This window comes from Mesocricetus auratus, unplaced genomic scaffold (assembly GCF_017639785.1).
Source record: "Mesocricetus auratus isolate SY011 unplaced genomic scaffold, BCM_Maur_2.0 Super-Scaffold_100033, whole genome shotgun sequence".
Taxonomy (NCBI): Eukaryota; Metazoa; Chordata; class Mammalia; order Rodentia; family Cricetidae; genus Mesocricetus; species Mesocricetus auratus.
The window spans coordinates 3,975,974-4,001,966 of record NW_024429213.1 but is presented as its reverse complement, the minus strand read 5'-3'; the positions used below and the strand labels follow the sequence as shown (position 1 = coordinate 4,001,966).

Below are 25,993 nucleotides of genomic sequence, written 5' to 3'. Positions count from 1 at the left end.
TCACAGTGGCCTATAGTTCATTAATGGTTTGAGTTGTCTGCACAGTGGCAGAAAGTGCAAGGGCCGAGGCGGTAACCGAAGCAGTAACCGCGGCGGTGGCTATCAGGCCCACAATAATAGCAGAGATCCCAAAAATCTCGCTTTTCCCTAAACAAACTCAAATTACTTGGCGTCTCAACAGGAACTGGAACAAATCGAGGCATGCGCATTACCAAAGCAAAAGGGTGCTTAATAGCATCCCAGCATAATGCATAAAAACAATTCTAAGCAGAGCAATTTATTTCTTTCTGATTCTTACCTAAGGTATCATTACTCACAACCCAAATAAAGGGCAGCTGAATAATTAGTTCTCTTAAAAGGGGTATACTTAACATTGGAGGAGGACCAATCAGATGATCCATAGCTCTGTCCCTCACTCAGACTGTTGCCTAATGCCCCTTTCCAATCAAAAGTAATCTGTCCCTTCTCACTATCATAGGAGAAAGATCAGTACAGCTTCCATTAATTCAAAAGGATTAGCATTAGATCTTTCTGGATCCATATGAATAAAATTATCCTTTAATGAAGAAATCACAGTAAAGCACAAGCTTCCTACTAATGACAAGGTTCTCTCATCCTGAAAACTCTGTATCTGAGGATCTAAAGGCAAAAAGGCAAGCCCCAACTCTCTATTAGTTGTGAAAAATCTAGGGAACACCTGGGCATTCTGCATCACTGGCATCGGTAGGGGAAGGTAGACATGATGGCCCACCGTAACTCTCCCATCATACTAGGAACCATCATCCCGAGTAGGAGAGTCTTCATCACCCACTTGGCCTCCATCCTTCTTATTCTGGAGTTGTGAAGGAGCTCTTCGAGTGAGTCTTTCAGGGATCCACAGGGGGTTTTCTTCCTCCTGTGGAAAAACACACACAGCTCCCCTGGATCTTATAAGAATAGGATCCGGGCCTTTCCAGAGATCAGTCAAGACATCTTTCCATTTTACCATTTCTTTTGGCCTATCAGGCTCTAAACTGTGGCGATCGGCCGCAGTGTGGCCTTGGGCATCAGAGTTCAAGAAATTAAGGGTAAAAAGTGCCATGGATACAGCAACTCTTGGTACCGAGGGTAGAACATCCTCAATACTCCCCTTTTGTTTAATCAGATATGATTTGAGTGTACGATGGGCACGTTCCACAATGCCCTGTCCTTGAGGGTTATAAGGTAGGCCAGTTAGATGGGTAACATCCATTTGCCGACAAAACTGTCGGAATTTTTGAGAGGTATATGCTGGTCCATTGTCTGTTTTTAAAATTCTGGGTTTTCCCCAAGCACTCCAGGCCTCAAGGCAATGTTGAATCACATATGAGGCCTTTTCCCCTGTTAGGGGTGTGGCGAACATTACGCCAGAACAGGTGTCAACAGAAACATGAACATATTGAAGCCTTCCAAAAGAGGGAATATGAGTAACATCCATCTGCCACATCTGCAATGGTCTAATGCCACGTGGGTTTATTCCCATGTGGGGAGTAGGTAAGAATTCGCAGCAATTCTGGCATTGAGTAACAATTTCCCTAGCCTCTTTCCTGGATAGAGCAAAACGACGGCGCAAGGTCTCAGCCGTCACATGAAAGCGCTTATGGAATTCTTTTGCTGCTTGTGCATGGGTAGACAAGGCAGCGGCCACCAGCTTTGTAGCCTTGTCCGCTAAGTCATTCCCTAAGGACATGGGACCTGGGAGTCCAGAATGTGCTCGGACATGGGTAATGAAAACAGGAAATCTCCTATTTAACAAGGCAGCTTGTATCTTTTGAAAGATGTTAGCAACTCTGCTGGAGGATCTTATTATTCCAGCTATCTCAAGGAGATTAACTGCATTAACCACATAAGAGGAATCTGATACAATATTGAGGGGTCCTGGAAAAGCCTCAAGAACCTCCAGTACTATCAGACATTCTACAACTTGAGGTGAAGTTTCATTATATTGTTTAGATATAACCCTATCCTTGACCACATAAGCTCCCATACCAGTTTTCGATCCATCAGTGTACACCACAGTCCCATCTGGGAGTGGGTCTTTAGCTGTCACTTGTGGAAACACTATAGCCTGGTTTAGGGCAAACTGTAAAATTGGATGCTTTGGAAAATGATTATCAATTTGTCCTGAAAAGGAAGTAACTAAAACTGCCCAATCACTAGATGTGGCTGCCAAGGTCTGAACTTGTGCAGCAGTATAAGGCACAATCAAGGAATCAGGATCCCTGCCAAAATGTGTAACAGCTGCTTTTATTCCGCGAAGCGCGAGCTGTGCAACAGCATCAGGGTACCAGTCAATAATCTTAGCAGGGGAAGCATTTGGATGAATCCAAAGTAATGGTCCATGTTGCCACAGGACTGCAGTTGGCAATTGAGCTGTCTTAAAAACACACAGATTAAAAGGTAGTGACTCCTCAATACGTTGTAATTGTGCTTCCTGTAAGGCCTCTTCCACCATCTGTAAGGCTCGGTGGGCGGCAGGGGTAAATTTTCTGGGTGAGGAGATATGAGGCTCACCCTCCAGGAGATCGAAGAGGGGTTTTAGATCAGCAGATGGAATTTTTAAAAAGGGCCTCAACCAATTTATATCTCCCAGAAGTTTCTGAAAATCATTTAATGTTTGTAAGTGGTCTTTGCGAATTTCTATTTTCTGAGGAACTATATTTTTGGGAGTAATCATTGAGCCCAAAAAGAGGCCTGTATCTGCAATTTGAACCTTTTCTGAGGCAATCTCTAATCCCCACTGTTTTAATTCAGCCACCAGCATGGGGAAAGCCTTTTGTAAAACATCTAACTCTTTGTGACAAATAAGAATATCGTCCATATAATGGATAACGATTAAAGATGTAAATTGCTTCCTAATTGGCTCCAAAGCCTCCTGCACATACAGCTGACATATTGTTGGGCTATTGGCCATGCCTTGCGGCAGTACCTTCCACTGAAATCTCTTGTCTGGTTCCATATGATTAAGAGAAGGGATAGTGAAGGCAAACCTTGGTCTATCCCGTGGGTAAAGTGGAATAGAGAAGAAACAATCCTTAATATCTATAATAATAAGCTTCCAATCTTGAGGAAGTGCAGAAAGCAAAGGAAGGCCTCTTTGAACAGGGCCAAAAAGATGCATCTGATTGTTAATGGCCCGCAGGTCATGGAGTAATCTCCACTTCCCAGATTTCTTCTTAATAACAAAAATTGGTGTATTCCATGGGGAGGTAGAAGGCTCTAGATGCCCCAGCCGTTCCTGTTCTTGCACTAATCTTGTGACAGCCTCTAATTTTTCAGAGGATAGAGGCCATTGAGAGACCCATAACGGCTCCTCTGTTTTCCATGGTATGGGTCGTGAAGCCTCAACGGCCCCTAAATAAAACCCAGTCCTTTTCTACCCCGATTTCCGTGTTGTGTAATGGGTGTTATTCTGCCTTGTTCTTGCCTACCCAAGCCTCTACCCTTTGTATACCCCATCTTTGCCATAATGGCTGATGCCTGGGGGAGTATTCATTAGTTAGGGTCATGCCCATGGCTTGTAACACATCCCGTCCCCATAAATTTACAGGGAGTGGCAACACATAGGGGTAAAACATCCCTGTTTGCCCTCAGCATTCCGCCAGGTTAAGGCTGAGGCACTGATGGCAGGAGAGGACTGGTATCCAAGACCTTGTAGAGAATGAGATGAAACAACAGTGGGCCAAGACTTCGGCCACCAATGGAGTGAAATAATGCTTTTGTCTGCTCCCGTATCCATTATCCCTTCAAATTCTTTTCCATTAATTAACAATTTTATTGTAGGTCTCTCATTTAGGGGTATAGCCAGATAGGCTGAATCACTTCCAGAAGATCCCATAGCCCTTTTTGTAAAGTGTAGGTTTCTCCATCCCCGAGGGAGGGCAGCAACACCAGTTGTGCAATTCTATCTCCCTGCTTTATAGAAAATACACCCCGAGGGCTAGAACAGAGAACTTGAATCTCCTCTTTATGATACGGGTCAACAATTCCAGGATATATAATGAGTCCCTGTAAAGTTAAGGAGCCACGGCCCAGAATAAGCCCAATGGTGGCAGGGGGCAAAGGTCCAGGGGAATGGACTGGGACCGGTTGAACATTCATTTGGGGCATGAGTAAGAAGTCGGAGGCGGCACGCAAGTCCATTCCGGGGGTTCCTCGGAAACCTCTACTTCCTCTTGATTGCTTTTCTGAAATTGGTTCCCATATTTCTGAGGGCCCTGGGACCATGGGCCCCGTGACCCGTTTTTTGATTGGGGTACCTTGGGTTCTTCAATAGGGGGCAGAAGCCTCCCTTTTACATCCCGGACTGACCTGCATTCGCTAGCCCTATGATAACCTTTACCACAACGATGGCAAAGCTTCGATTCTCTTGTTCTTTCAGGGGCTTGACAATCTTTCTTAAGGTGCCCCATTCTCCCACAATTAAAACAAGCTTTTCGATTAGATAAATCTCTATACCTGTGCGTTTGTAAAATGGCGGCAGCTAGTCCTGCATTGGTTAGGGGTCCCCCAGCTCCCTGCACACTCTGAGCCAATCTTGTAAACCTTTGCTTTTGCGAGGGCGATAGCCGCTCGACATTCCTGGGTTGCTTGTTCATAGACAAGTTGCTCAATCAGGGGCATAGCTTGTTCTGAATCACCAAAGATGCGACTGGCGGCCTCTGTCATTCTGGCCACAAGGTCTGAAAATGGCTCTTGGGGTCCTTGGACAATCTTTGTAAGGTGTCCACTGGACTCTCCCCTTTTTGTGAGGGCCTTCCATGCTTTAATAGCGGCGGCCGACACCTGACCATAGACACCCCAGATGTAGTTGGTTTGATTAAGGGCATGTTGACCCTGACCTGTCAGCATTTCAAATGTCCACTGCCTCTGATTCTCATCTTCAGCCGTGGCATTAACTCTAGCTTGTGCCTGGGCTGCATCATACCAGAGAGCCTTCCATTCCATGTATTGTCCCATGTTGGGAAGCACTGCTTTCACTGTCGTCTGCCAGTCAGTGGGAGTCATGGCAAAATTAGCAAGCCTTTCCACCTGTAATGTGGTAAAGTTAGCATTGACCCCATAATTACGAACGGATTCGGCCAATTCTTTGATTTGATTGTAATCTACGGGGGTATGTACTCTTCCGCCTTCCACATTCTCGAATACTGGAAAAGCTAATTGTATTTTTCTCCATTCCTCTAAAGGTAAAAAGGAGTCAGTACCAGTATTCAGCCGAAGCTCATACTGCGGAGGCGCTGAGGGGCGTGAGCTCGCCGGATTTATAGGTGGTGGCCTCACATTCATTTTTGTTTTCAGTGGCCGGTGTCTATCAGGGTGATATCTTTCTTCCTCATACCGTGCCACCTCCTCCTGTAGACCACCTTCTTCGCTAGAATACAGAGTGTCAGAATCAGAATTATCTAGCTCCAAGGCTTCTAGCTCTACTGTAGGGTATAGACTAGATTCTGGGTTTTTCTTTTTCTTAGATTTGTTAGGGGGTGAATGATCACTCCCTTCTTTCTCTCCCCCTTTCTTAACTTCTTGGGGAGGGCCTTTTTTCTTAGACATGTCTTTCCTTTTGCGAGCTCCCATTCTCTCACTCCGTTCAGTTTCTGACATGCTATCCTGAACTTCCTCTAAGGTTCCCTGACTTTCTATTATAGCAGGGTGACAGGCCTCATCCTCCAAGCAGTTTTTAACTAGCTTCCAAATGGCTTTGGTACCTAAGTGGAGATCTCCTTCTGCATGCTTCCTGTCTAGTTCTTTACCTAGCTTGTTCCATGAGGCCACAGTGAGGGACCCGGAACAAGCATACCATGGTGCCACTCTATCTACCTCCTTCACAAAATTTTGAAGTGTTCGTGGTGCAATTTTAAGATCTCTTTGTTTTAGCACAGTCTGTAGGGCAGTAACCACTGACTGTGACAACCCCATCGCGCTAGCGGCTTATCTAAAAAACGGCGTTCAACTCCGTTACCAGACTGACAGCACCAGACTGACAGCACCAGACTGACAGCACCGTTCTGTCAGCACCAGCCACGATGAAGGAGAAGGACAAACAGGACTAGCACCAAAGCCTCCACTGACCCGTCCCACGGTGATGACAAACTAAGGCCAAAGTCGAGAAAGGGGGTATTCAGGATAAAGCATACCTCTCTGAACTTACGTCCCTGCAGTTCTGAATCTGCCCCGTCTTCCGAGGGGTCTCCCGCGGCGCCGGCGATGTTGAAGAGTTCCCGGGTTTCGGCACCAGATGTCCCGCGCTACCGTCTCGCCAGCAAGAACGACGCAGAACACTCGGATCCTTCTGCAGTAAAGCTTTAATGCATCTTGAGAGATAGATGATCAGCTTCTTAGAGGGAGACCCCAAGCTAAGAAACCCAGCCCCTTATATAAGCCTAGGAGCTCCGAGTGAGACGTGTAGAGCCGGGATTGATGGTTTGCACATCACCCCAGATGACGCCACGGGAGAGGCACAGCTTAAACGGTTAACTCCAACTGACAGCAGATGTCAGCGCCATCTTCTAACGGCAATAGCGATAGCGAGGGCGGCTCCTCACAGAAGTTGGAGCAGGATCTCCAGGAAGAATATCATAAAGTGCTTTAAGAGCCCCTGTTTTAATAGAAAGAGAAGGGCGAAACCATTGCACCTCTCCCAAGAATCTCTGCCAATCATGAAGTGTTTTTAAATTTGAACAATCAATTTGGAGTCTTTGTGGCCGCAGGCCAGTTTGTTGAATTTGATGACCCAAATAAGTATAAGGGGGTCTCTTTTGGATCTTTTCAGGAGCCAAAATAAATCCTCGGGCCTCCAGAAGCTCCTGTAGCTCTGCAAAGGCTATGTAACATTGTCTTTCTTCGGCCGCGGCCAAAAGAATATCATCCATGTAGTGGATAATGTAAAGATCAGGGAACTTACGTCTGAGGGGATCTAAACAGGCAGCTACATAAATCTGGCATATAGTTGGACTATTAGCCATCCCTTGGGGGAGCACCACCCATTGGAAGCGAAGGGCAGGCTCCCTAAAGTTAATCGCAGGAAGGCTAAATGCAAACCGAGGACTATCTTGAGAATGCAAGGGAATAGAAAAGAAGCAATCCTTCAAATCAATAACAATCAAATGCCAGTCTTTAGGAATGGCCACAGGCACGGGCAAGCCAGGCTGCAGAGCCCCCATAGGCTGCATGGTCGCATTCACGGCCCTCAAGTCTTGTAGTAACCTCCATTTCCCTGAAGATTTTTTTATTACAAATATAGGGGTATTCCAAGGGGACGTGGAAGGAACCAAATGACCTGCCTCCAATTGTTCTTGAACTAGCTGGTGAGCCGCCCTTAGTTTCTCCGCTGGTAAGGGCCACTGTTCCACCCATACCGGATCATCTGATAGCCATGTGATGGGTATGGGGGCTGGCGGCGCAACAGTGACCCTCATCAAAAATGGCCAAAACCCTTCCTATCCCCTGGGGCCCTGGTCTCCAAAGGGAGGGATGCCACAGGGCAAACCTCTCCCTGTTCTAGTTTACCTAGTTCCCTCCCCGGGCTCCAGCCCCTCCCTTGCATCATCTGGGGGCCCCTGCTTTTGGACTTGGGTGCCTGAGTGGTGAGGACCACTCCCATTTCTTGCATGAGGTCCCGTCCCCAGAGGTTAATAGGGAGGCCAGGCAAAACATATGGCTGGAAAAGCCCTGTGTGGCCTTCAGAGTCTTGCCACTTTAAGATTCTGAGGCTTTTTTGGGGCACAGCCTGTCCTATTCCCTGGAGGGTCACTGTCCCTTCCTCTTTCGGCCAGGCGGGGGGCCAGAATTTATCTGAGAGGACAGAGAAATCTGCCCCAGAATCTAAGACGCCCCTAAAGGACTTGCCTTCTATCTTTAATGTAAGCTGGGGGCGGTTCTCCATAGTGGCTACCCAAAATGCTGCCGGGCCGGTACTTCCAAAACCTTGGTTGCCCCTTTTCTCTTTAATTTTTCTAGCCTCACAAGGAGCTGTAGGGAGAAGGAGTATCTGAGCAATCCGTTCTCCTGCAGGGATGGCAACAACCCCACTGCCCACTGATGTCATTATTTTAATCTCCCCCTCACTATCCTGGTCTATAACACCGGGGTGTACCTGGATGCCTCGAAGAATAGTACTGGACCGTCCCAAGAGTAGTCCGACCGTGCCTGGGGGCAATGGCCCATGCACCCCAGTAGGGAGGGCCTGGATCCCCATTTCCGGTGTTAGGATTGCCCGGGCAGAGGGAGCGAGGTCCAATCCTGCACTCCCCGAGGTGGCTCTAAGGAGGTCTGAGATATGAAGGGGTTGCTCTGGGGGAGAAAATGAGTCCTGCCACTGCCCAGAGCAGGGGTCATTGCCCCGTACACATTGGTTTTGGGGCCCTGGGGCGGGGCCCTCCTCCCGTTTCCCTGATTATTATTAGCAGAAAGGAAATTTCCCTCCCTGTCAGTTTTAGAGTAGCAGTTATTGGCCCAATGATATCCCCTTCGACAACGGGGGCATAAACCAGGTCTCTTGAGACCCGTAGTACTATTTTGAGGGCACTCTCTACGGAAGTGTCCCTCCCTACCGCAGCTAAAACATGTTTTTCTCCCTCCCAGAGTAGGTCTTTCTTTCCCCACTTGGGGCCGAATAGCAGCAGCTAACACTTGGCCCTGGATGAAGTTCCCATCAATGTCCCTACAGATCCGGATATAGTCATTTAGACTTTTATTGCGATAGGGGCGAAGGGCTTCCTTACAATATTTATTTGCATTTTCAAATGCCATCTGCTTTATGACTGGCATCGCAGGCCCAATGCCCCCAAATATTCTTTCTGCTACCTGACTGAGACGGTCTACGAAGTCTTGAAAAGGTTCAGAAGGTCCTTGAAGGATTTTGGACAGATGATCCCCTCCTTCCTTGGAAGGCAATGCTTTCCAAGCCCCTTGGGCCGCTGCTGCCACTTGGGCATAGACTGCGATGTCATATTGCATTTGTTGCTGAATGGTGGCGTATTGACCACTCCCGGTAAGCATCTCCACATTTCTCTGGGGCTGTCCGGCCTGTGCATTCCTTTGGGCTGTCTGGCTGCATCTTTCCTGAAACTCACCTCTCCAAATCAAATAATCTCCCCCCGACAGAGCTGCTCTGCAAAGCTGCTGCCAATCGCCAGGTGTCAAATTAAGAGACGCAAAAGATTCCATTAAGGAAAGTGTAAAGGGAGCCTGTGCTCCATAATTTAAAGTTGCCTCTTTAAGTTGTTTTATATCCTTAAAATTTAAAGGGTTATGATGCCGAATGACCTGTCCAGAATTGTTCGGATCTGGAACTTCCATTACTGGGGCCACCACCGGGCAGCATTGGACCCCTCCTCTGGGTCTTCCCTCCAGGTCTGAGAAGGACTGGGTTATCTCATAGGAGGAGTCCCTTTTTTCAGAGTATGGGGAAGGGTTTCTCTCCCTGTCCTGTCTTTCCTTAATTAGAATCTTTTTTAGTTCTTTTTTAAGGGCCGCGATCTCAGCAAGTAACCGTTCCTTTTCAGACTGTGACGAGTCTGAGTCTGAGCTACTTCCATTTTCTAGGTCTGATAGAGAAGGATATAACCGATTCTGACCGGAGTCCTTCTTTTTGGGTCGCGCCCGGAGATGTCTACCCGTTTTTTTGTTGTTACTAAGAGACTCCTCCTCATCCTCACTAACAATGGAGCCTCTAGTTTCAGTCACGGTCTCTTCATCATCACTCTCTGCCCCTGAACTCAAGGAGGCTTGAGTCTCAGTCTCTTGTAACTCTAAAAAAGCCTCTTTTGTGTCCTGAACTACCTGGCGGTGACGAACCTTATCTGTCAAAAGTGCTCCCCTCACTAATCTCCATAAGGAGAATGTCGTAGGGGGCAAGGACTCAGATCCCTCTTTTCGTAAAAGTCTATGAAGATCACGGCGAACCTCCTCCCAATCTGGAATATTTAAGCTTCCCCCAGTAATGAACCATGGACTGGCTCGTTCGATCGATTTTAGAAAGCCTTCTAGGGTTTTAGACTTGACTGCAGTCCCATGTTCTTTAAGTAACTTTTTTAGTTGATACTGTAATGATTCTAGCTTCCCGGAACTATTCCCCATAGTTTCTTAACCCCGTCCACTTACCTCGCTTTCACGATCTCAGTGGGACCTCCAATTGTCACGTCTGCTGCGCGGCCTGTGTCCGAGAACGTGCGGAGGGTGTCGGGTATTGAAAACACAGAGACTCGTTCAATGATATAAAGAAAACTTTAAACAGGCTCCAAAAAGGTTCAAGAAAAACTTCCTAAGAAAAGCTCCCACCAGAGAAGCTTCTGCTCTCTCCTCTACCTTGGCTGGTTCTGCTCTCACACCAGAGGTGGATGTGTGTGGGTTTTTGAAGGTGCGGTTAGTCTTTGGACAAGGTCGAGGTCAGGGCGGTTTCTGTGGGAAGGCCTTTCCCAGGAACTTATTGTATCATTTTTAGTAAACATGTTTTTACTAAACATTGCCTTACAGCTGCCTACTCCCAGGCAGAAGGGGAAGTGGCCAGGAACTTATTGTATCGTTTTTAGTAAACATGTTTTTACTAAACATTGTCTTACAGCTGCCTACTCCCAGGCAGAAGGGGAAGTGGGTCTCTGCTCAAGGTCTGGTGTCCCACAGGCATCCACATTTGTGAAAGAAACATTATTAGAACTTAAATCACACGTAAAGCACCACACAGTTATAGTGGGAGATTTCAACACACCACTCTCACCATTAGACAGGAATTCCAGATAGAAACTCAACAAAGAAGCAAAGGGTCTAATAGAAGTAATGACCCAACTGGGATTAACAGACATCTATAAAACATTTCATCCACATAAAAAAGAATATACCTTCTTCTCACAACCACATGGAACCTTCTCAACATCGACTACATACTTGGCAACATATCAAACCTCAGCAGCTACAAAAAAATTGGAATAACTTCATGCATCTTATCAGACCACCATGCTTTAAAATTAGAATTCAACAACAACACAAACTGCAGAAAACCTACAAACTCATGGAAATTGAATAATGCACATCTGCACCATTCCTGGGTCAAAGAAGAAATAAAAAAAGAAATTAAAGACTTGCTCGAATTCAATGAGAATGAAGACACAACATACCCAAACCTATGGGACACTTTGAAAGCAGTGCTACGGAGGAAGTTCATAGTACTAAGTGCCCACATGAAGAAACTGGAGAATAGTTATACTAGAGAATTAACAGCACAGCTGAAAGCTCTAGAACGCAAAGAAGCAAACTCCCCCAGGAGGAGTAGACACCAGGAAATAATCAAACTGAGAGCTGAAATCAATAAAGTAGAAACTAGGAAAACAATACAAAGAATCAATGCAACGAAGAGTTGGTTCTTTGAGAAAATCAACAAGATAGACAAACCTTTGTCCAAACTTACCAAACAACAGAGAGTGAACATCCAAATTAACAAAATCAGAAATGAAAAGGGGGACATAACAACAGACTCTGAGGAAATCCAGAGAATCATCAGGTCATACTTTGAAAACCTGTACTCCACAAAATTCAAAAATTTAAAGGAAATGGATGACTTCCTGGATAGCTATCACTTGACAAAACTAAATCAAGAACAGATAAGCAATTTAAATAGAACTATAACCCCTATGGAAATAGAAGCAGTCATCAAAAGTCTCCCAACCAAAAAAAGTCCAGGTCCAGATGGCCTCAGTGCAGAATTCTACCAGAAATTCAAAGAACAGCTTATACCAATTCTTCACAAAGTATTCCACACAATAGAAGTAGAAGGGTTTTCAACCCTTGCAGTGTTTGCATTGCTTCTTGCAATTATCGGTTTATTTTTTCATCCATTTGTTGCCTTTTAGAATTTTTTGGTTTGTTCTTTCTTCCATTTCTTATATTTTTGGGTTTGCTTTTTGTTCCATTTCTTGCATTTTTTGCTTTGTTTCTTCTTCCATTTCCTGCCTTTTGTGGTTTGTTTCTTCTCCCATTTCTTTCATTTTTTTTGCTTTGTTTTTTCAACCATTTCTTGCATTTTTTGCTTTGTTTCTTCTTCCATTTCCTGCCTTTTTTCGTATGTTTCTTCTTCCAATTCTAGCATTTTTTGCTTTGTTTTTCTTCCATTTCTTGCATTTTTTGGTTTGTTTTTTCTTCCATTTCTTTGAGGGATTTTCCTATATTCTCTTTAAGGCCTCTATCATTTTCATGAAAGTGGCTTTAAGGTTGTTCTCTTCTACTTCGTTCGCATTGGAATGTTGGAGTCTTGCTCTTGTGGAGTCTCTAGAATCTGGTGGTGTCATATTTGTTTTTCTGTTGCTGAGTGTGTTTTTGTATTGTCTTTCCCATCTCTTCTTCTAGTGAGTGCAGAATGAGCCCCTTACTGGTCTGGTGGTTAGGAGACCAGAGTTCCCTTTTGGTGGGTACTAGAAAGTCCAACAATCTGGTAGTTCTTCTATTCCTTGTCCTCATTCTGGTCCCGTGGGTGGAGAAGAAGAACAGGAATCTGGGGCACTTAGCCTCCTACCTGGTCCCCTGGACCCTATGCTGGATCCTGTTGTACCTGATCCTGCAGCCTGAACAGCTGCTCCCCTGATCACCCTGGCTCCTCTGCTTTCCTGGTCTCGTTGGTGGGAGAGAAGTCCTTGAGTCTGGGGCCTTTGGCTCCCGCCATGATTGGAAGTTCTGTGCAGTTCCCAGGCGATCCCCCAGGCACTGGAATACAGGCCCAGAAGCAGGCCTGTTTACCTGATGCTGCTGTCTGAACAGCTGCTTCCCTGGACTCCCTGGCTCCTCTAGTTTCCTGGTCTCGTTGGTGGGAGAGAAGACCTGGAGTCTGGGGTGCTTGGCTCCTGCCAGGATTGGGAGCTCTGTGCTGTTCCCAGGCAATCCTCAGGCACTGGAACACAGGCCCAGAAGCCAGCCTGTTTACCTGATGCTGCCCCTGGAACAGCTGCTTCCCTGGACCTTCTTTGGTGTTTTTGATTTTAGCCATTCTGACAGGAGTAAGGTGGCATATCAGAGTTGTTTTGATTTGCATTTCCTGGATGGCTAAGGATGTTGAGCGCTTTCTCAAGTGCCTCTCAGCCATTTTAGACTTCTCTACTGAAAATTCTCTATTTAGTTCTGCAGACCACTTTTTAATTGGGTCCTTTGATATTTTGGAGTCTTGCTTCTTGAGTTCTTTGTAAAGTTTGGAGATCAGCCCTCTGTCAGATGTGGGATTAGTGAATATCTTTTCCCATTCTTTGGGCTGCCTTTTGTCTTGCTGACTGTGTCCTTTGCCTTACAGAAGCTTCTCAGTTTCTGGAGGTCCCATTTATTAATTGTCGATCTCAGTGTCTGTGCTACTGGTGTTATGTTCAGGAAGCTGTCTCCTGTACCAATTTGTTCAAGTGTACCACCCACTTCCTCTTCTAAGAGGTTCAGTGTGGCTGGATTTATATTGAGGTCTTTGATCCATTTGGACTTAAGTTTTGTGCATGGCGATTTGGGATATCACTTAATAGAACCATTTGTTGACTCTGCAGATAAAAAACTAGCTGTCAATGGTAGCTCTTGCATAATCCGGATAATTCTCAAAGCTGTGATTTTGACGATAGCGTATCCATCTGTCATCCTCCTGTAAGAAGGGAACATGGGAAGTTAGAGAATAGATTGTGCAATTAGCTGTTCTAAGAGAAACAATCAGATGCCAGGGTAAAGGGCATGGGCAATTTAAGAAGCATGTTGGTCCCATACCAGTCAGGTGGTAGGCTTAGGTACAAGGTTCCCCTGTTCAAAGCATCCTCTTATGTCAGTTCAGGAGACATTCAGGATGCATTGAGGCATCTGCTGTCTGCTTCCCTGTTATTTGAGACATTTAGGATGTGGATGTAGACTCTCAGATCCTTCACTGGGTAAGAGAGGGTATCCCCTGTTATGTGAGTCATGAGGAGTAATTTACCTTTTAGATAAAGTGGAGTACTTTTTATTCTGGTTTGACCTATATAGCCAGAGCTGGTCAGACCTATGCAGCCAGAGGCAGAATTAGCAGACTTAGCAGACTTCTGGCTGGTCTTACTTATGATGTATCCTTATCTTTTAATGAGCTAGCATGCAACTTACTCTGCTGGGATGTTGCTCTTTCCAAGGGAACTGCTTGAGTTGGGGGTTTCCTGCAATGCAAGTTACTGAAATTTAACATTCAAGAATTTAGTCTTTTATAAACAATATATACGATTTTGAAAATTATTTTACATTAAACAATTTTTACTTGCTTTAGGCTTAGTATTGGCCACAGTGTGATGGGATATAAAAATTGGTCTCTCCCTCCAAGTTGTAAATTAATTACATTTGTACTGAGCAAGACTGACCAATAATTTGTCATCTAAATTATCTTTACAGTTCATAATAAATTAGTAACCCCTATATAAGATTAGGAAATTATAATTTTACTTGTTATGTCTGAACTTAAAAAATTTAATACTTAAATTAAGATCATTTAGTATGAAAAGAAACTTAACCATAACTATACTTGAACTCCAAAGTCAGTCTATGGGTGTTTTGTTTGTCATGTTACAATATCCTTTGAAGCTACAGATGCAGATGGTTGTGACTACTGGATATGGCTTGAGGGAACCAAAGTAGGATCCTTTGCAAGAACAAGGACCTGTAACTGTTGTGCCATCTCTGCAGTCCCCTTTTCTTGTATTTTTTAAACAGGCACTCAAAGTTTAAAACTTTCCATAAGGATTAATTTAGTAATGACTTATAGATATTCATATATTTTGTTTCATTTGAGCTTTTTAAATTTCCAGTGATTTTTTTCTCTGTAGTTGAAATTTCAGTTCTGCTGCTTTGACTGCTGTCCAAGTGGCTGGGATTGTAGGCATTCTCTACCAGGTGTTGTGTTTTCATCACATTTTCTAACTTCACTTTTTCATTTCTTCTCTTACACATTGTTACACTAGATAATTTCCACAGATTTTTATTTTCATAAATTTCCTTGTTATTGACTTCTATCTTCATTCCTTTGTGGTTAAAGAGCATACTTAATTTTTTTTTCTTCTTGGCAGTGTATCATCTAACAAAGAATGCTCCATATACACCTGAGAAAAATGTCTATTCTGCTTCTCTTGGGTGGATTGTTGTGTAGATGTGTTCCTAGGATTATTTGGTTCTAGTGTTGTTCAACTTTTTATCATATTTTACCATCTCTCTAGTGTTCTAACTGTTGCTGAAAGTACTAATTGAAACCTCCCATTAGTAGTTTTGAATGGTCTGTTGTATTTCTGTAGCTTTTTGCTTCAGGTGGTTTTTTTCTGTTCTCAGATGATTACATGTTCGTGATTGTGACAGCCTCATGATAGTTCAACCCCTTCATCATTACAGAACATTCTTTATCCTTGTAAAGTTTTTGTTTTAACGTGTATTTTGTCTGATACTTATATTGCCACTCTACTGTCAAGGTTGCAATTTATGTCCTTTACAATTTTTTTTAACTTTCAGTCTATCTGCAAATTTATAAGACACACAGTTTAGTAGATTAGTGTATCATTCTTATATTCTCAGGGAGAATGGAAATGAACTCATTACCACACTCAGAAGTGGCCCAATCCTGATGACAGTGGAGAAAGGGAGGATGGAATGAGACCTTTTTTATTTTTAAGTTTTTGTTTATTTTACATACCAACCGCTGTATCTCCTTCCTCCTCTCCTCCCACTGTTTCCCCCACCTATTTTCTACTGCCCCTCCATCCACTCCTCAGAAAGGCTAAGGCCTCCCATGAAGAGTTAACGAATCCTGGCATATCAAGTTGAGGTAGGACCAATCTCCTCCCTCTTACATCAATGCTGAGCAAAGCATCCACCATAGAAAATAGGTTTCAAAAAGTCAGCTCATACACCAGGTACAGATCCTAGTCCCAATTCTAGGTACCCCCAAAACAGCCTAAGTTATCCAACTGTCACCCACACACAGAAAGCCTAGTTTTCCAAATCAGGCTTCTCATCTGTCAGTCTAGCATCCATGAGCTGACAAGCTTGGGTCCGCTGTCTCTGTGGGTTTCCTTGTTATGATCTTGAACCTCCTTGGTCATATGATCTCTTCTCCTTCTCTTCATTCAACTGGACCCCTGGAGCCCAGTGCTTGGCTGTGGATCTTTGCATCTTCTTCCATCAGTAAATGGATGAAGGCACTGTGATGACAATTAGGTAGTCATCCATCTGATTACAGGGGAAGGGCCATTCAGGCACCCTCTGTACTATTGCTAGGAGTCTCAGCTGGGGCCATCCTTGTGGATTCCTGTGAGTTTCCCTGGCACCAGGGTTCTCCCTACCCCTATAATGGTCCCCTCTATCAAGATATATCTTTCATTGCTAAGAGTCCTATTCTTCCTCAGTTATGAGAGGCTAACAATGATGTGACCTTCTTTTTCTCCCTCTCCCTCTGGGCTGCAGGAAGCTGAAGCCTAGAGCTTCTCCACACCCATGCACTCAGGACTGAAGAGTAGGAACCAAGTGATTGAGGCAGAGAAAGGGTCCCAGGAAGGAGATTGAATTAATCAAGAAAGACTTGTAGGGCATGCATGACTTTAATGCCAGCACTGAGGAGGCAGAACCTTGGGGATGGATCTTTGTGAATTTGAGTACAATCTGGTCTTTAAAAGAAAAAAAAGTAAAGAAAAGGAAGTCTTCTCCCCTGCCCAGGCGCCATTGCTATGACATCAGAGTGGTGGGCCAATCATTTGGCTATAGAACGCCGTGCAATTTACATAAAACCGCTGATTGGTTGAAGTGCCTAAGCCCGCCCCCAAGATGACGTTTGTGTACAGATAGTTGTCAGAGAAACCAGACTTTGAGCTGGCGGTTGGACGTGGAGCACTTGAGCTCCGCACTGCCGCACCTCTGCTGTCCTTAAAAAGGGCTAAATTTGATGGACAACCAGGAGATTGGATCCTGGTTGTAGAACTAATTCAGACTGCAGCCTTCTGGGCTGTGTGTCCAGTCTGTTTTCCAGAAAATCGCAGGAAATCTGGGAATTCATTTGTTATTTCAAGATAAAGTCAGAAGATCGCTTAAATGAGCGCCAGAGAGAAAGGGCCTCATGTTCCTGACCAGCATTTTGCTGAAGGTGATGACTTCGTGAGTCTGACACCAAGCCGCAGGCGGGTCACAAAGGTGACAAATGGCTCCTCAGGAGAGAAGTCAGCCGAGCCGACATCACTTCAGTCGGGTATTCCAAGAAGATCACGGGGCCGTCCAGCCACAAAACGTGGCACGGTGGAGAGAGGTTGCTCAGGTGAGAAAACCTGCTCAGCAGAGAAAAAGCCGTCCACCGAGAAGCATCACATTGCAGAAAAAGGATGCACTGCTAGGATGTACTGCGTTATGCGGTACACCCCCTTGCCTAAGATGCTTCTGTTTGACAATGACTCTTGCGATGATGAAAAATGTCCTGCTACTAAAAAAGGACCCTGTGACAGGAGACACCAGTTCATGAAGCAATTCTCTGAGAAGAGTCGTCACCGTTTTGAGAAAAGTTGCTGTTTCGAGAAGCATCTCTCGGCTGAGAAAGATCTCCCTACACAGAGAGGTTGCCTGTACAAGAAAAGACGTCTTACAGACAAAGATCGTTCTACAGAGGAAGGTGGTTTGGGTGAGAGAGGTCCCTATGAAGAGAGAGGCCACACTCCTGAGAGAGATCAACCTGCAAAGAAAGGTTTTTCTACTAAGAAGAGTCCATCTCCTGAGAAAGGTTACTTGGACGGGAGAGGACCCTCTGTGGGAAATCATCACCATGAAGAGAAAGACAGCTCAGCGAAGAAACTTAGCTGTACTCAGAGAGATCGCTGGATAGATGGAGAGCGTTCTGTGAAGAGAGAACTCTCCACTGAGGAAGACCACCCTGTAGGGCGAGGTTGGCCTGCCAACAAAAGTCACCTGGCAGAGAAGGGTTGGTCAGCAAACAAGAGTGGATCTCCAGGGAGAGGCCACCCCATCAAAAGCCACCCTGCACAGGAGGGTCGCTCAATCGAATGGGTTTACTTGGCACAGAGCAGACTCTTTGCAGGTGAAGATACCCCTACAGGGAGAGGTCACTGCATCCAAAGTTGCCCTGCAATGGAGGGTGGCTCAGTGGAAAGAGGTGACACTGTGGAGAAAAGACCTTCCACAGGGAAAGATCACCCCACGGGGAGAAGTCACCCTCTGAGGAAAAACAGCCCTGCAGAGGAGGGTCAGTCAGCAGATAGGGGACACACTGCAGGACAAAATCTCCCCACAGAGAGAGGTAGGCTTCCAAAGAAAAGCCTCTGTGCAGAGAAACGTCTATCTGCTGAGAGCAGTTGCCCTCCTAAAAAGAGTCGTCCTGCAGAGAAAAACCCGTCTTCCAAGAGTATCCATTCTGCAGAGAAAGCTCACTATGGGGAGAGAGGCCACCTTACTAAGAAAAAGAGACAGCTCTCTGTCAAGAAAGGGAGAGTGGAAAAGAAATTTGGTTCTCGTGAGAGTGTTGAGATTCATGACAGCTACACTCATGAGGAAAGTAACACAGGCAAGAATGGGTGCTCAGTGGAGGAAGGTCATCACTTCATGGAGAAAGACTTTCCTGTAGGGACACCCTCTTCAGGATCCATGCCTGCGGTGCCAGTGCCCAAGAGCACACAGGATGCTCCAGAAAGCAGCACTGGCAGTGCTACCAGCCAAGTACCCCAGGCCACTCACCAGAATGTGGCTGGGGCTGTCACCACTGGACAGCGTATCCAGGCAGTGAATATGAGAATGGGAGTTGAATTGGAGTTGCCTCGAGAACTAAAAGCATGCATTGTTGAGGACTTGGACTTGGTAAACACGCACAAGCAGTTATTCCAACTCCCTGCTGAAAAGAATGTAGATCACATTCTCGAAAACTATGTCAACTTCGTGAAATCACAGGGAAAGTCTGATAATGGGGAATATTCTGTTGATGAACTTGTGTATGGAATAAGAGAGTATTTCAACAGGATGCTGGGCACCAAGCTCCTCTGCCAGTTTGAAAAACCCCAGTATGCTGAAATCCTCCTGGCTTACCCAGATCTTCCAATGTCTCAGATTTATGGGGCGTCACACCTCCTGCGATTATTTGTGAATATTGGCAGTGCATTGACCCATTTTTCCCTTAATAGGTGCAGTCTAATGTTAGTGTCCAGTTATATGCAAGATTTCTTTAATTACCTATCAGAGAATTCCTCTTCTCTGTTTACAGCCAGCAATTACAAAATGGCTTCTGTCGCATATTGTTTTCAAGCCCTTTGAGGATCTTTTGACCACTCTATTATGACCTAGACAAGTAAACATTTCTGTGTTTGTTGTTTTCATTTTGTATTTGATGTTCTTGAAAAGTATCAAGGTACAACATGGCTTAGTATTTCAGCTTAGTATTTTTGTGAATAGAAATATAGATATTTAATGACATTTAACCAGTATTTCAATAAAATAATGTTCACTAAAGATTGTGTGTTGCTTATCTGACAAGATTGCTTGAATGTTGGTGCTTCTATCCCCTCCACGTCATGAGTGTCTACTAGCTGTTCATATACATGATATAACGCCCTCATTACTACTGCCAAATGATCAACATAATGGATATACCACAAACACATGCATGCATATAGTTAAAAATGTAAAATTCTTTTGACATGTAAAAATGATTGAAGATGATTGCTAAGCAGGCACTGGTTCACTCCTTAGTTTCAACCATGAAAGGAGGAGGGATTGAGGAGAAGGAAAGGAAGGAAGTGTGCAAAGGGAAAGGGAAGAGAGGGAGCTGGAGAGGGGAGAAGAAGAGGGAGGAGGGAGAGTTAGAGAGGGGGAGGAGAGGAATGGTTGTAGAAGAAGAGGAGGGGAGAAAGAAAGAGGAGAGGAGATGGAGGAGGGGGAAGGGTAAAGGAGGGGAGGAGGAAGACTAGATGGGGAAGGAGCAGGGAGAAGGAGGAGGAATAGTTGAGGAGGGGAAGAAGAAAGGGAAAAAAGAGAAAAGGCAGAGGAGGGGAGAAGGAAGGAGGGAATGAAGAGAAAGGAGGAAGAGGGGCATAAGGAGTTGGAGGAGGAGAAGAGGGAGGAGGAAGAACAGGAGAGGATGAGTTAGGAAGAGAAGAATAGGAAGAGAGAGAAGCAAGAAATAGAGAGAAGGGCGGGGTGGAGAAGGCAAGAGGGAAGGGGAGGAAGAGTAGAGAGAGGAGAGGAAGAAGAGAAGGTGAGGGAGGAGAAAGGGAGAGGAATAAGAAATGAGGGAAGAGAAGGATGGAGAAGGAAGAGGAGGAAGAGTTGAGGGAGGAGAAGGGGGAGGAAGATAAGAAGGCGAGGGATAAGGAGAGGAGAGGAGAGGAGGGGAGGTGAGAATAAAACGAGGAACTGAAGATGAAGGAGAGGAGAGGAGAAGGAAAAGGAGAGAGAGGGATAGAGAAAGGGGGAGAAGGAAGGGGGAGGAATAAAAATAGGGGAAGGAGGATAATGGAAAGAAAAAGGGGTGATATGTTGAGTGTCAGCCTCCATGGGGTCTCTGTGAGTTGACTGTCAGCCAACAACCACAGTGCATCCTGTTCTCTAGTCCTGGCTTACAGCCCCACACTTGTCCCACTGACATCAACCTCTAATTATAAAAACATAAACCCTTATACCTGGAGTTTCTTCACTGTGCTGTAAGTCTGTATATAAGGCTGCTCCCTCCTTGTGACACACACACACACACACACACACACACGCACGCTCGCTCGCACACTCACACAGACACTCTCTTAGCACAAATGGCTAGATATATTGTCTTTCATTTAAATCTCCAGGCTTTCTCCCGATATGTTGTACATGCTCATGGCGCAGGCACCACAGTGATAGAAGAGTAAAAGACTAGAAGGTGGAGGATGATAAGGCACAGGCGAGAGGAGACGGAAAGGAGGAGGAGCAGAAAGACTGGAAGCAGAAAGGGGAGGAGAAGGTGGAGGAGAAGAGGGGGTAGAGGAAGATATGGGGAGAACAAGAAGGGGGGGAGAGGATAGGGGGAGGAAGAGGAAAGGATAAGGAACAAAAGGAGGGGAAGGAGGAGGGAAAAGAGGTGAATAGAGAAAGGAAGGGGGAGAAGGGTAAAAGGAGAACAAGAAGTGGGTTGGAATAGGGGGAGAGGGAGGAGAGGAAACACTAGGAGGAAGAGGATGAGGAGAAGGGGGCAGGGCAGAGCAAAGGGAGGCAGGGGAAGGAAGACACAGAAGAAGAAGAGGAGTAGAAGGGTTGGGAGAAGGAGTGGGAGAAGAAGGAGGGGAGAGAGGGAGGAGAGCAGAGAGGAAGAGGAGGACAGGGAGGAGGGAGAGTGCTGGGTTCCAGCCCTGGCTTTGTCCAGGCATGGTTAGGAGGGAAATATGCTGAGCATTGGCATAGACAAAGGTGGATCCTGAGTGGACATGAGTACAACAGGGAAAAGGACACCCTGGAGGCTGTGGCAGTGGACACCCCATTTATTAGGAGGGGCAAAGGGACACTTCTACCCTAGGAAGAATGGCTTCTTGGTTCCATGTGGTGGTATGCTGTTGATTGGGGCAAGAATATCGAGGATACTTCACTTGTACACTCAGAGGCTATAGGGGCCAGAGGAAGATAACTTATAGTCATAGGAAGTCTAGCTTGGGCTGTTTCAGAGTTCAGATAAGCAGCAACCATTCCCTGTAGCCTTGGAGACCATGAGCTTATCAGCTGCATTGGGGCACATCACAGGAAGCCTAACTGCTTGGGGACTGCTGGCATCTGGACAAGGGGGTGGAGCAAACAAACTCCTGCTGCTCTAAGGATGAGAAAATCCAGGGTTTGGGGCATGCTTTGACCACTTAGCTTCAGGCTAGCTCTGATGGAGAAGATGGGAAAAGAAGGGGAAGATGAAGGAGGGCAAAAGGAGGGAGGGGGAGGAGGAAGAAAGGACAAGAAGGCAAGGGAGAAGGAAAGAGAAGAGAAGGGAAAGGAGAGGAGGAGGAAAAGGGAATGAAGGAGAAAGAAGGAAATGATCAGGGAGAGGAGGAAGGCAGGAGTGGAGGAGTAGGAGGAGGGAAGAGGAAGAGGAGGGAAAGGAGGAGGATGGGGAAGAGAAGAGGAAGAGGGGAAGAAGGAAGTGGAAGAAAAGAGGAGGAGAAGGAGGAGAGGGTAGGGGAAGAAAGAGGAGAGGGAGAGGAAGAGGGGAGGGGAAGGAAGGGGGGAGATTGAGATGGAAAGATGAAAAGGGGAATGATGGGGAGGGGAGGAGAAATGGTGTGTGTGTGTGTGTGTGTGTGTGTGTGAGTGTGAGTGTCTATGTTTGTGTGTGTGTGTGTGAGAGAGAGAGACAGACAGACAGACAGACAGAGACAGAGACAAAGAGAAAAGGAGAGAGGGAGAACCATAGGTGAATTCTGTAATCCTGTAATATCTGATCCATATTTAAACATGTTTCTGTCTTTCTACACTGTCAGAATTTATTGAATGAGATGAAATTCACTAAGGTTACATTTCAATGAAAACAATTGGTCACATAATCCACCTACCCTGTTATCTCAGATCTCTCCAAGACCTTTATCATGAAGGGGTGTTGGATTTTGTCAAAGGCTTTTTCAGCATCTAGTGAGATGATCATATGATTTTTGTTTTTCAGCTTGTTTATATGGTGGATTACAATGTCATGTGATTTTTGTTTTTCAGCTTGTTTATATGGTGGATTACATTGATAGATTTTCGTATGTTGAATCATCCATGCAGAGGGTTGCACTTTTTCATCAGCTGAGCGTGTCCAATAAGTTACAGGGCTTATTTCCCTGAAAGGATTTTGACATGCCAACGTGCCCCAAGAGTCTCAACTCACCCTAATACATTTATAGGGTGATGCTCTCTTTGATCCTCAAAATAATCAGTCGTGCTGAATAGGTGGGGCCACGTTGATAGATGGCGTTGTTTATGTATCGACCCAGGTGAGCAGATGTCCTCTACCTTCAAAATGAAGTAAAACAAAACCAAGAAAAACTGATTGTATAATGGAATCTTTAGGGCAAGCCACAGTCTGAAGACCCACATTTTCACAATAAGAAGAAACTTAGAGCAAGTCTGGTTTCAACAAATAATAACAGGGGATAGTATTCTCTTCAGCTGGGCTATCTTAAGGCCCCTAAAACAAGATATGAAGATTATGATAGTAGTTCATGCTAGTGAACTCAAATCAAACCAACTTCAGGTTGGAAGTCTGAGGCTGATGTCAAGAACCTTCCACCCATCCCAAGTATACACACGGACTCTGGACTCCCATTGAACAATGTGAGGTGCACTCTCACCCTGAACTCTTGGGGAAGGGTCTAGGCCCTGCCCTATATGAAATGACAGACTATGGACACCCCCATGGAGGGCCTCACCCTCCCTGGGGGAATGAGGGGATAAGGGGGGATGGGGGGAGGGCACGGGAGGAGGGGAGGGAAAGGGAGAGGGACCTCGTACTGACTTGTGAAGCAACCTTGTTTCTTATCTAAATTTAAAATGGAAAATAAAAAAAATATTAATAAAAAAAAAGTAAAAAAAAAAAAAGAACCTTCCTCTACTGCTCTTCCATCCTTATCCTTTGAGGCAAGGTCTCTCAGTTAAACCCAGAGATCACAGATACATTAATCTCATTAGCTATCTTGATGTAGAAATACTCTAACACTGCCTTCTGTGTTACCATGCCCGTATTGCATTTACATGGCTTCTGGGAATCCAAGCTCCACCTCTCTGGTTTGGGTAAGCAGTGTTTTAACTACTGAACTATCTCCATAGGCAAAAAATGTTCTTCCTTCCATGTTTGTTCTAATTAAACACTTGACTGCTCCATCTACTGCTTTTTGTACTCTGAATATCTCTTAGGAGCAAAATAATGCAACCTGCTGTTGGATTAGACACAGGAAGAAACTGGATCACTCCACAGCAGATGCATTATTTAACTGTTTTTCAAATCAAGAGAAGAATTATGCATTCATGTTATATTTTATAATTGCATAAATGTTTTTGCCAGTACTTATTTACTTTTTTTCTGTGTGAATTTGGATTACCAGCTGATGTTATTCACTTTCTACCAAAAGAACTTCTAGTATTTCTACTAGGATGGGGTCTAGTAGAAGAACATTGCTTTTCTTGTTTGCCAGATAATGTTTTTTGTTTCACTTTTCTCTGTGTACATTAGCTTTGCTGGATGTAGGCTTCTCAGTTGACTGCCCCCCCGTCCCAACTTTTAGAGCACTGTGACTGCTTCCCCAACTTGAACTCAGGGATTCTTCCTTGTTATTCTTGTGTTCTTGTACTGGGTTTTGTTCTTGTTTTCCTCTGTCCATGGCTGGGTTATTTTAGTGAAGTCTACTCCCTCATGGGAAGCCTCTGATATTGTTCCTCTAACACAAAGCTGTGGCATGCCTCTCAAGTCACCCTAAGGTTATAGAAATTTTACAGGCCCCTCTTTCTCCTTCCTTGAGCACTTGTATCTGTTAAATTCCAGGGACTGTCAGTCAATTGCTTCATTATTATGATACATACAATCAAATATAAAATCTTTTGACCTCGATTTGTATGTTTGTTTCTTTCTTTACTTTTGTTTGAGATAGGGTGTTGGGTAGCCCAGGCTGACCTCAAAACCACCATATAGCTAAGGATGCCCTTGATTAACACTGAACTTGTTATCCTCCTGTCCCCATTTTCCAAGTTCGGGGACTATAGGCCTGCATCACCAAGAAGCATTGCTTGAGGGGCTCATGAAACTTGTATGCCCAGCTGAGGAACTGTTGGTAATTAATGACAGCTGGGCATATGGAGATTCAGTTTTCTCCAGGGCATAGCCCCTGAGAGGATCCCTATGCTCCGGAAGATTTCCCTACACCCATGCTCATACAGGTAGCTCCAAGAAGAACCATCAGGCTTTTAAAAAAGAACACATGAAGCTGGGAGGGAAAGTGATAGAAGAGGGACAAGGGAAGAAAGGAAAGGGGAAGTTATTGGGGGTGAATTATATCAGGACACACTATATGCATGGATGAAATTACCAAAGAATTTTTTTTGCTAAAAAGAAAAGAAAGAAAAAAGAAAAGTTTGGTTTGGCCAAAGTGCTTGATGTCAGTATTGGAAACACATTCTGACCCTAGAAAGCCTGCCTTCTCCTGCAGCTGGTTCTCAGCAGCAAGCTAGCCAGTCTGCAGTTTTTCTATATTTCTCAATGAATCGAACAATCACTTCCCAATTGCTTTTCATCACAACCTCTGCTGTTTTTGAGTGCTTTACAAATAGGCTTCTCTACACTCTGCTTGAAATGAAGTTGGAGATTCCAAGTTCTCTGATTTACAGCTTGTCTCCTGCCCCTCGTCCCAGGGCAACATTTATCACCAGAATGACTCCCATTATAGAAGCTGAGTGGTTTTTTAATGTACAATTTATTTAAATTAGAAACAATCTTATTTTGCATATCAATCCCAGTTCTCTCTCCCTCCCATGACCCCTACCCACCCACCAAACCACCCCTCATCCACTCCCCAGAGAGGGTGAGGCCTTCCATAGGGGATCATAAAAGTCTGTCATATCATTTGGGGCCTCGAGGAGAAGGGCCACTCAGCCAAGAAATTTAGCTGTACTCAGAGAGATGGCTGGATAGTTGGAAAACATTCTGTGAAGAGACAACTCTCTACTGAAGAAAATCACCCTGTAGGGCGAGGTCGGCCTGCCAACAAAAGTCACCTGGCAGAGAAGGTTTGGTCAGCAAACAAGAGTGGATTTGCAGGGATAGGTTGCTGCATCAAAAGCCACCCTGCAAAGGAGGGTTGCTCAGTGGAATGTGTTACCTTGGCAGGGAGCAGCCTCTTTGCAGGTGAAGATACCCCTACATGGAGAGGTCACCACATCCAAAGGTGTCCTGCAGTGGAGGGTTGCTCAGTGGAAAGAGCTACCACTGTGAAGAAAAGACCTTCCACAGGGAAAGATCACCCCACAGGGAGAAGTCACCCTCTGAGGAAACACAGCCCTGCAG

At 45.1% G+C, this 25,993-nt stretch overlaps 1 protein-coding gene across 1 annotated transcript; it reads left to right on the top strand.

Moving 5' to 3' along the window:
* Positions 1-17,430: 17,430 nt before the first annotated feature.
* LOC121135250 lies at positions 17,431-19,421 on the top strand. The gene has a single exon (XM_040733767.1). The coding sequence runs from the start codon at positions 17,473-17,475 to the stop codon at positions 19,267-19,269; it is 1,797 nt and encodes a 598-aa protein (XP_040589701.1). The 5' UTR covers positions 17,431-17,472; the 3' UTR covers positions 19,270-19,421.
* The last annotated feature ends 6,572 nt before the right edge of the window (positions 19,422-25,993 follow it).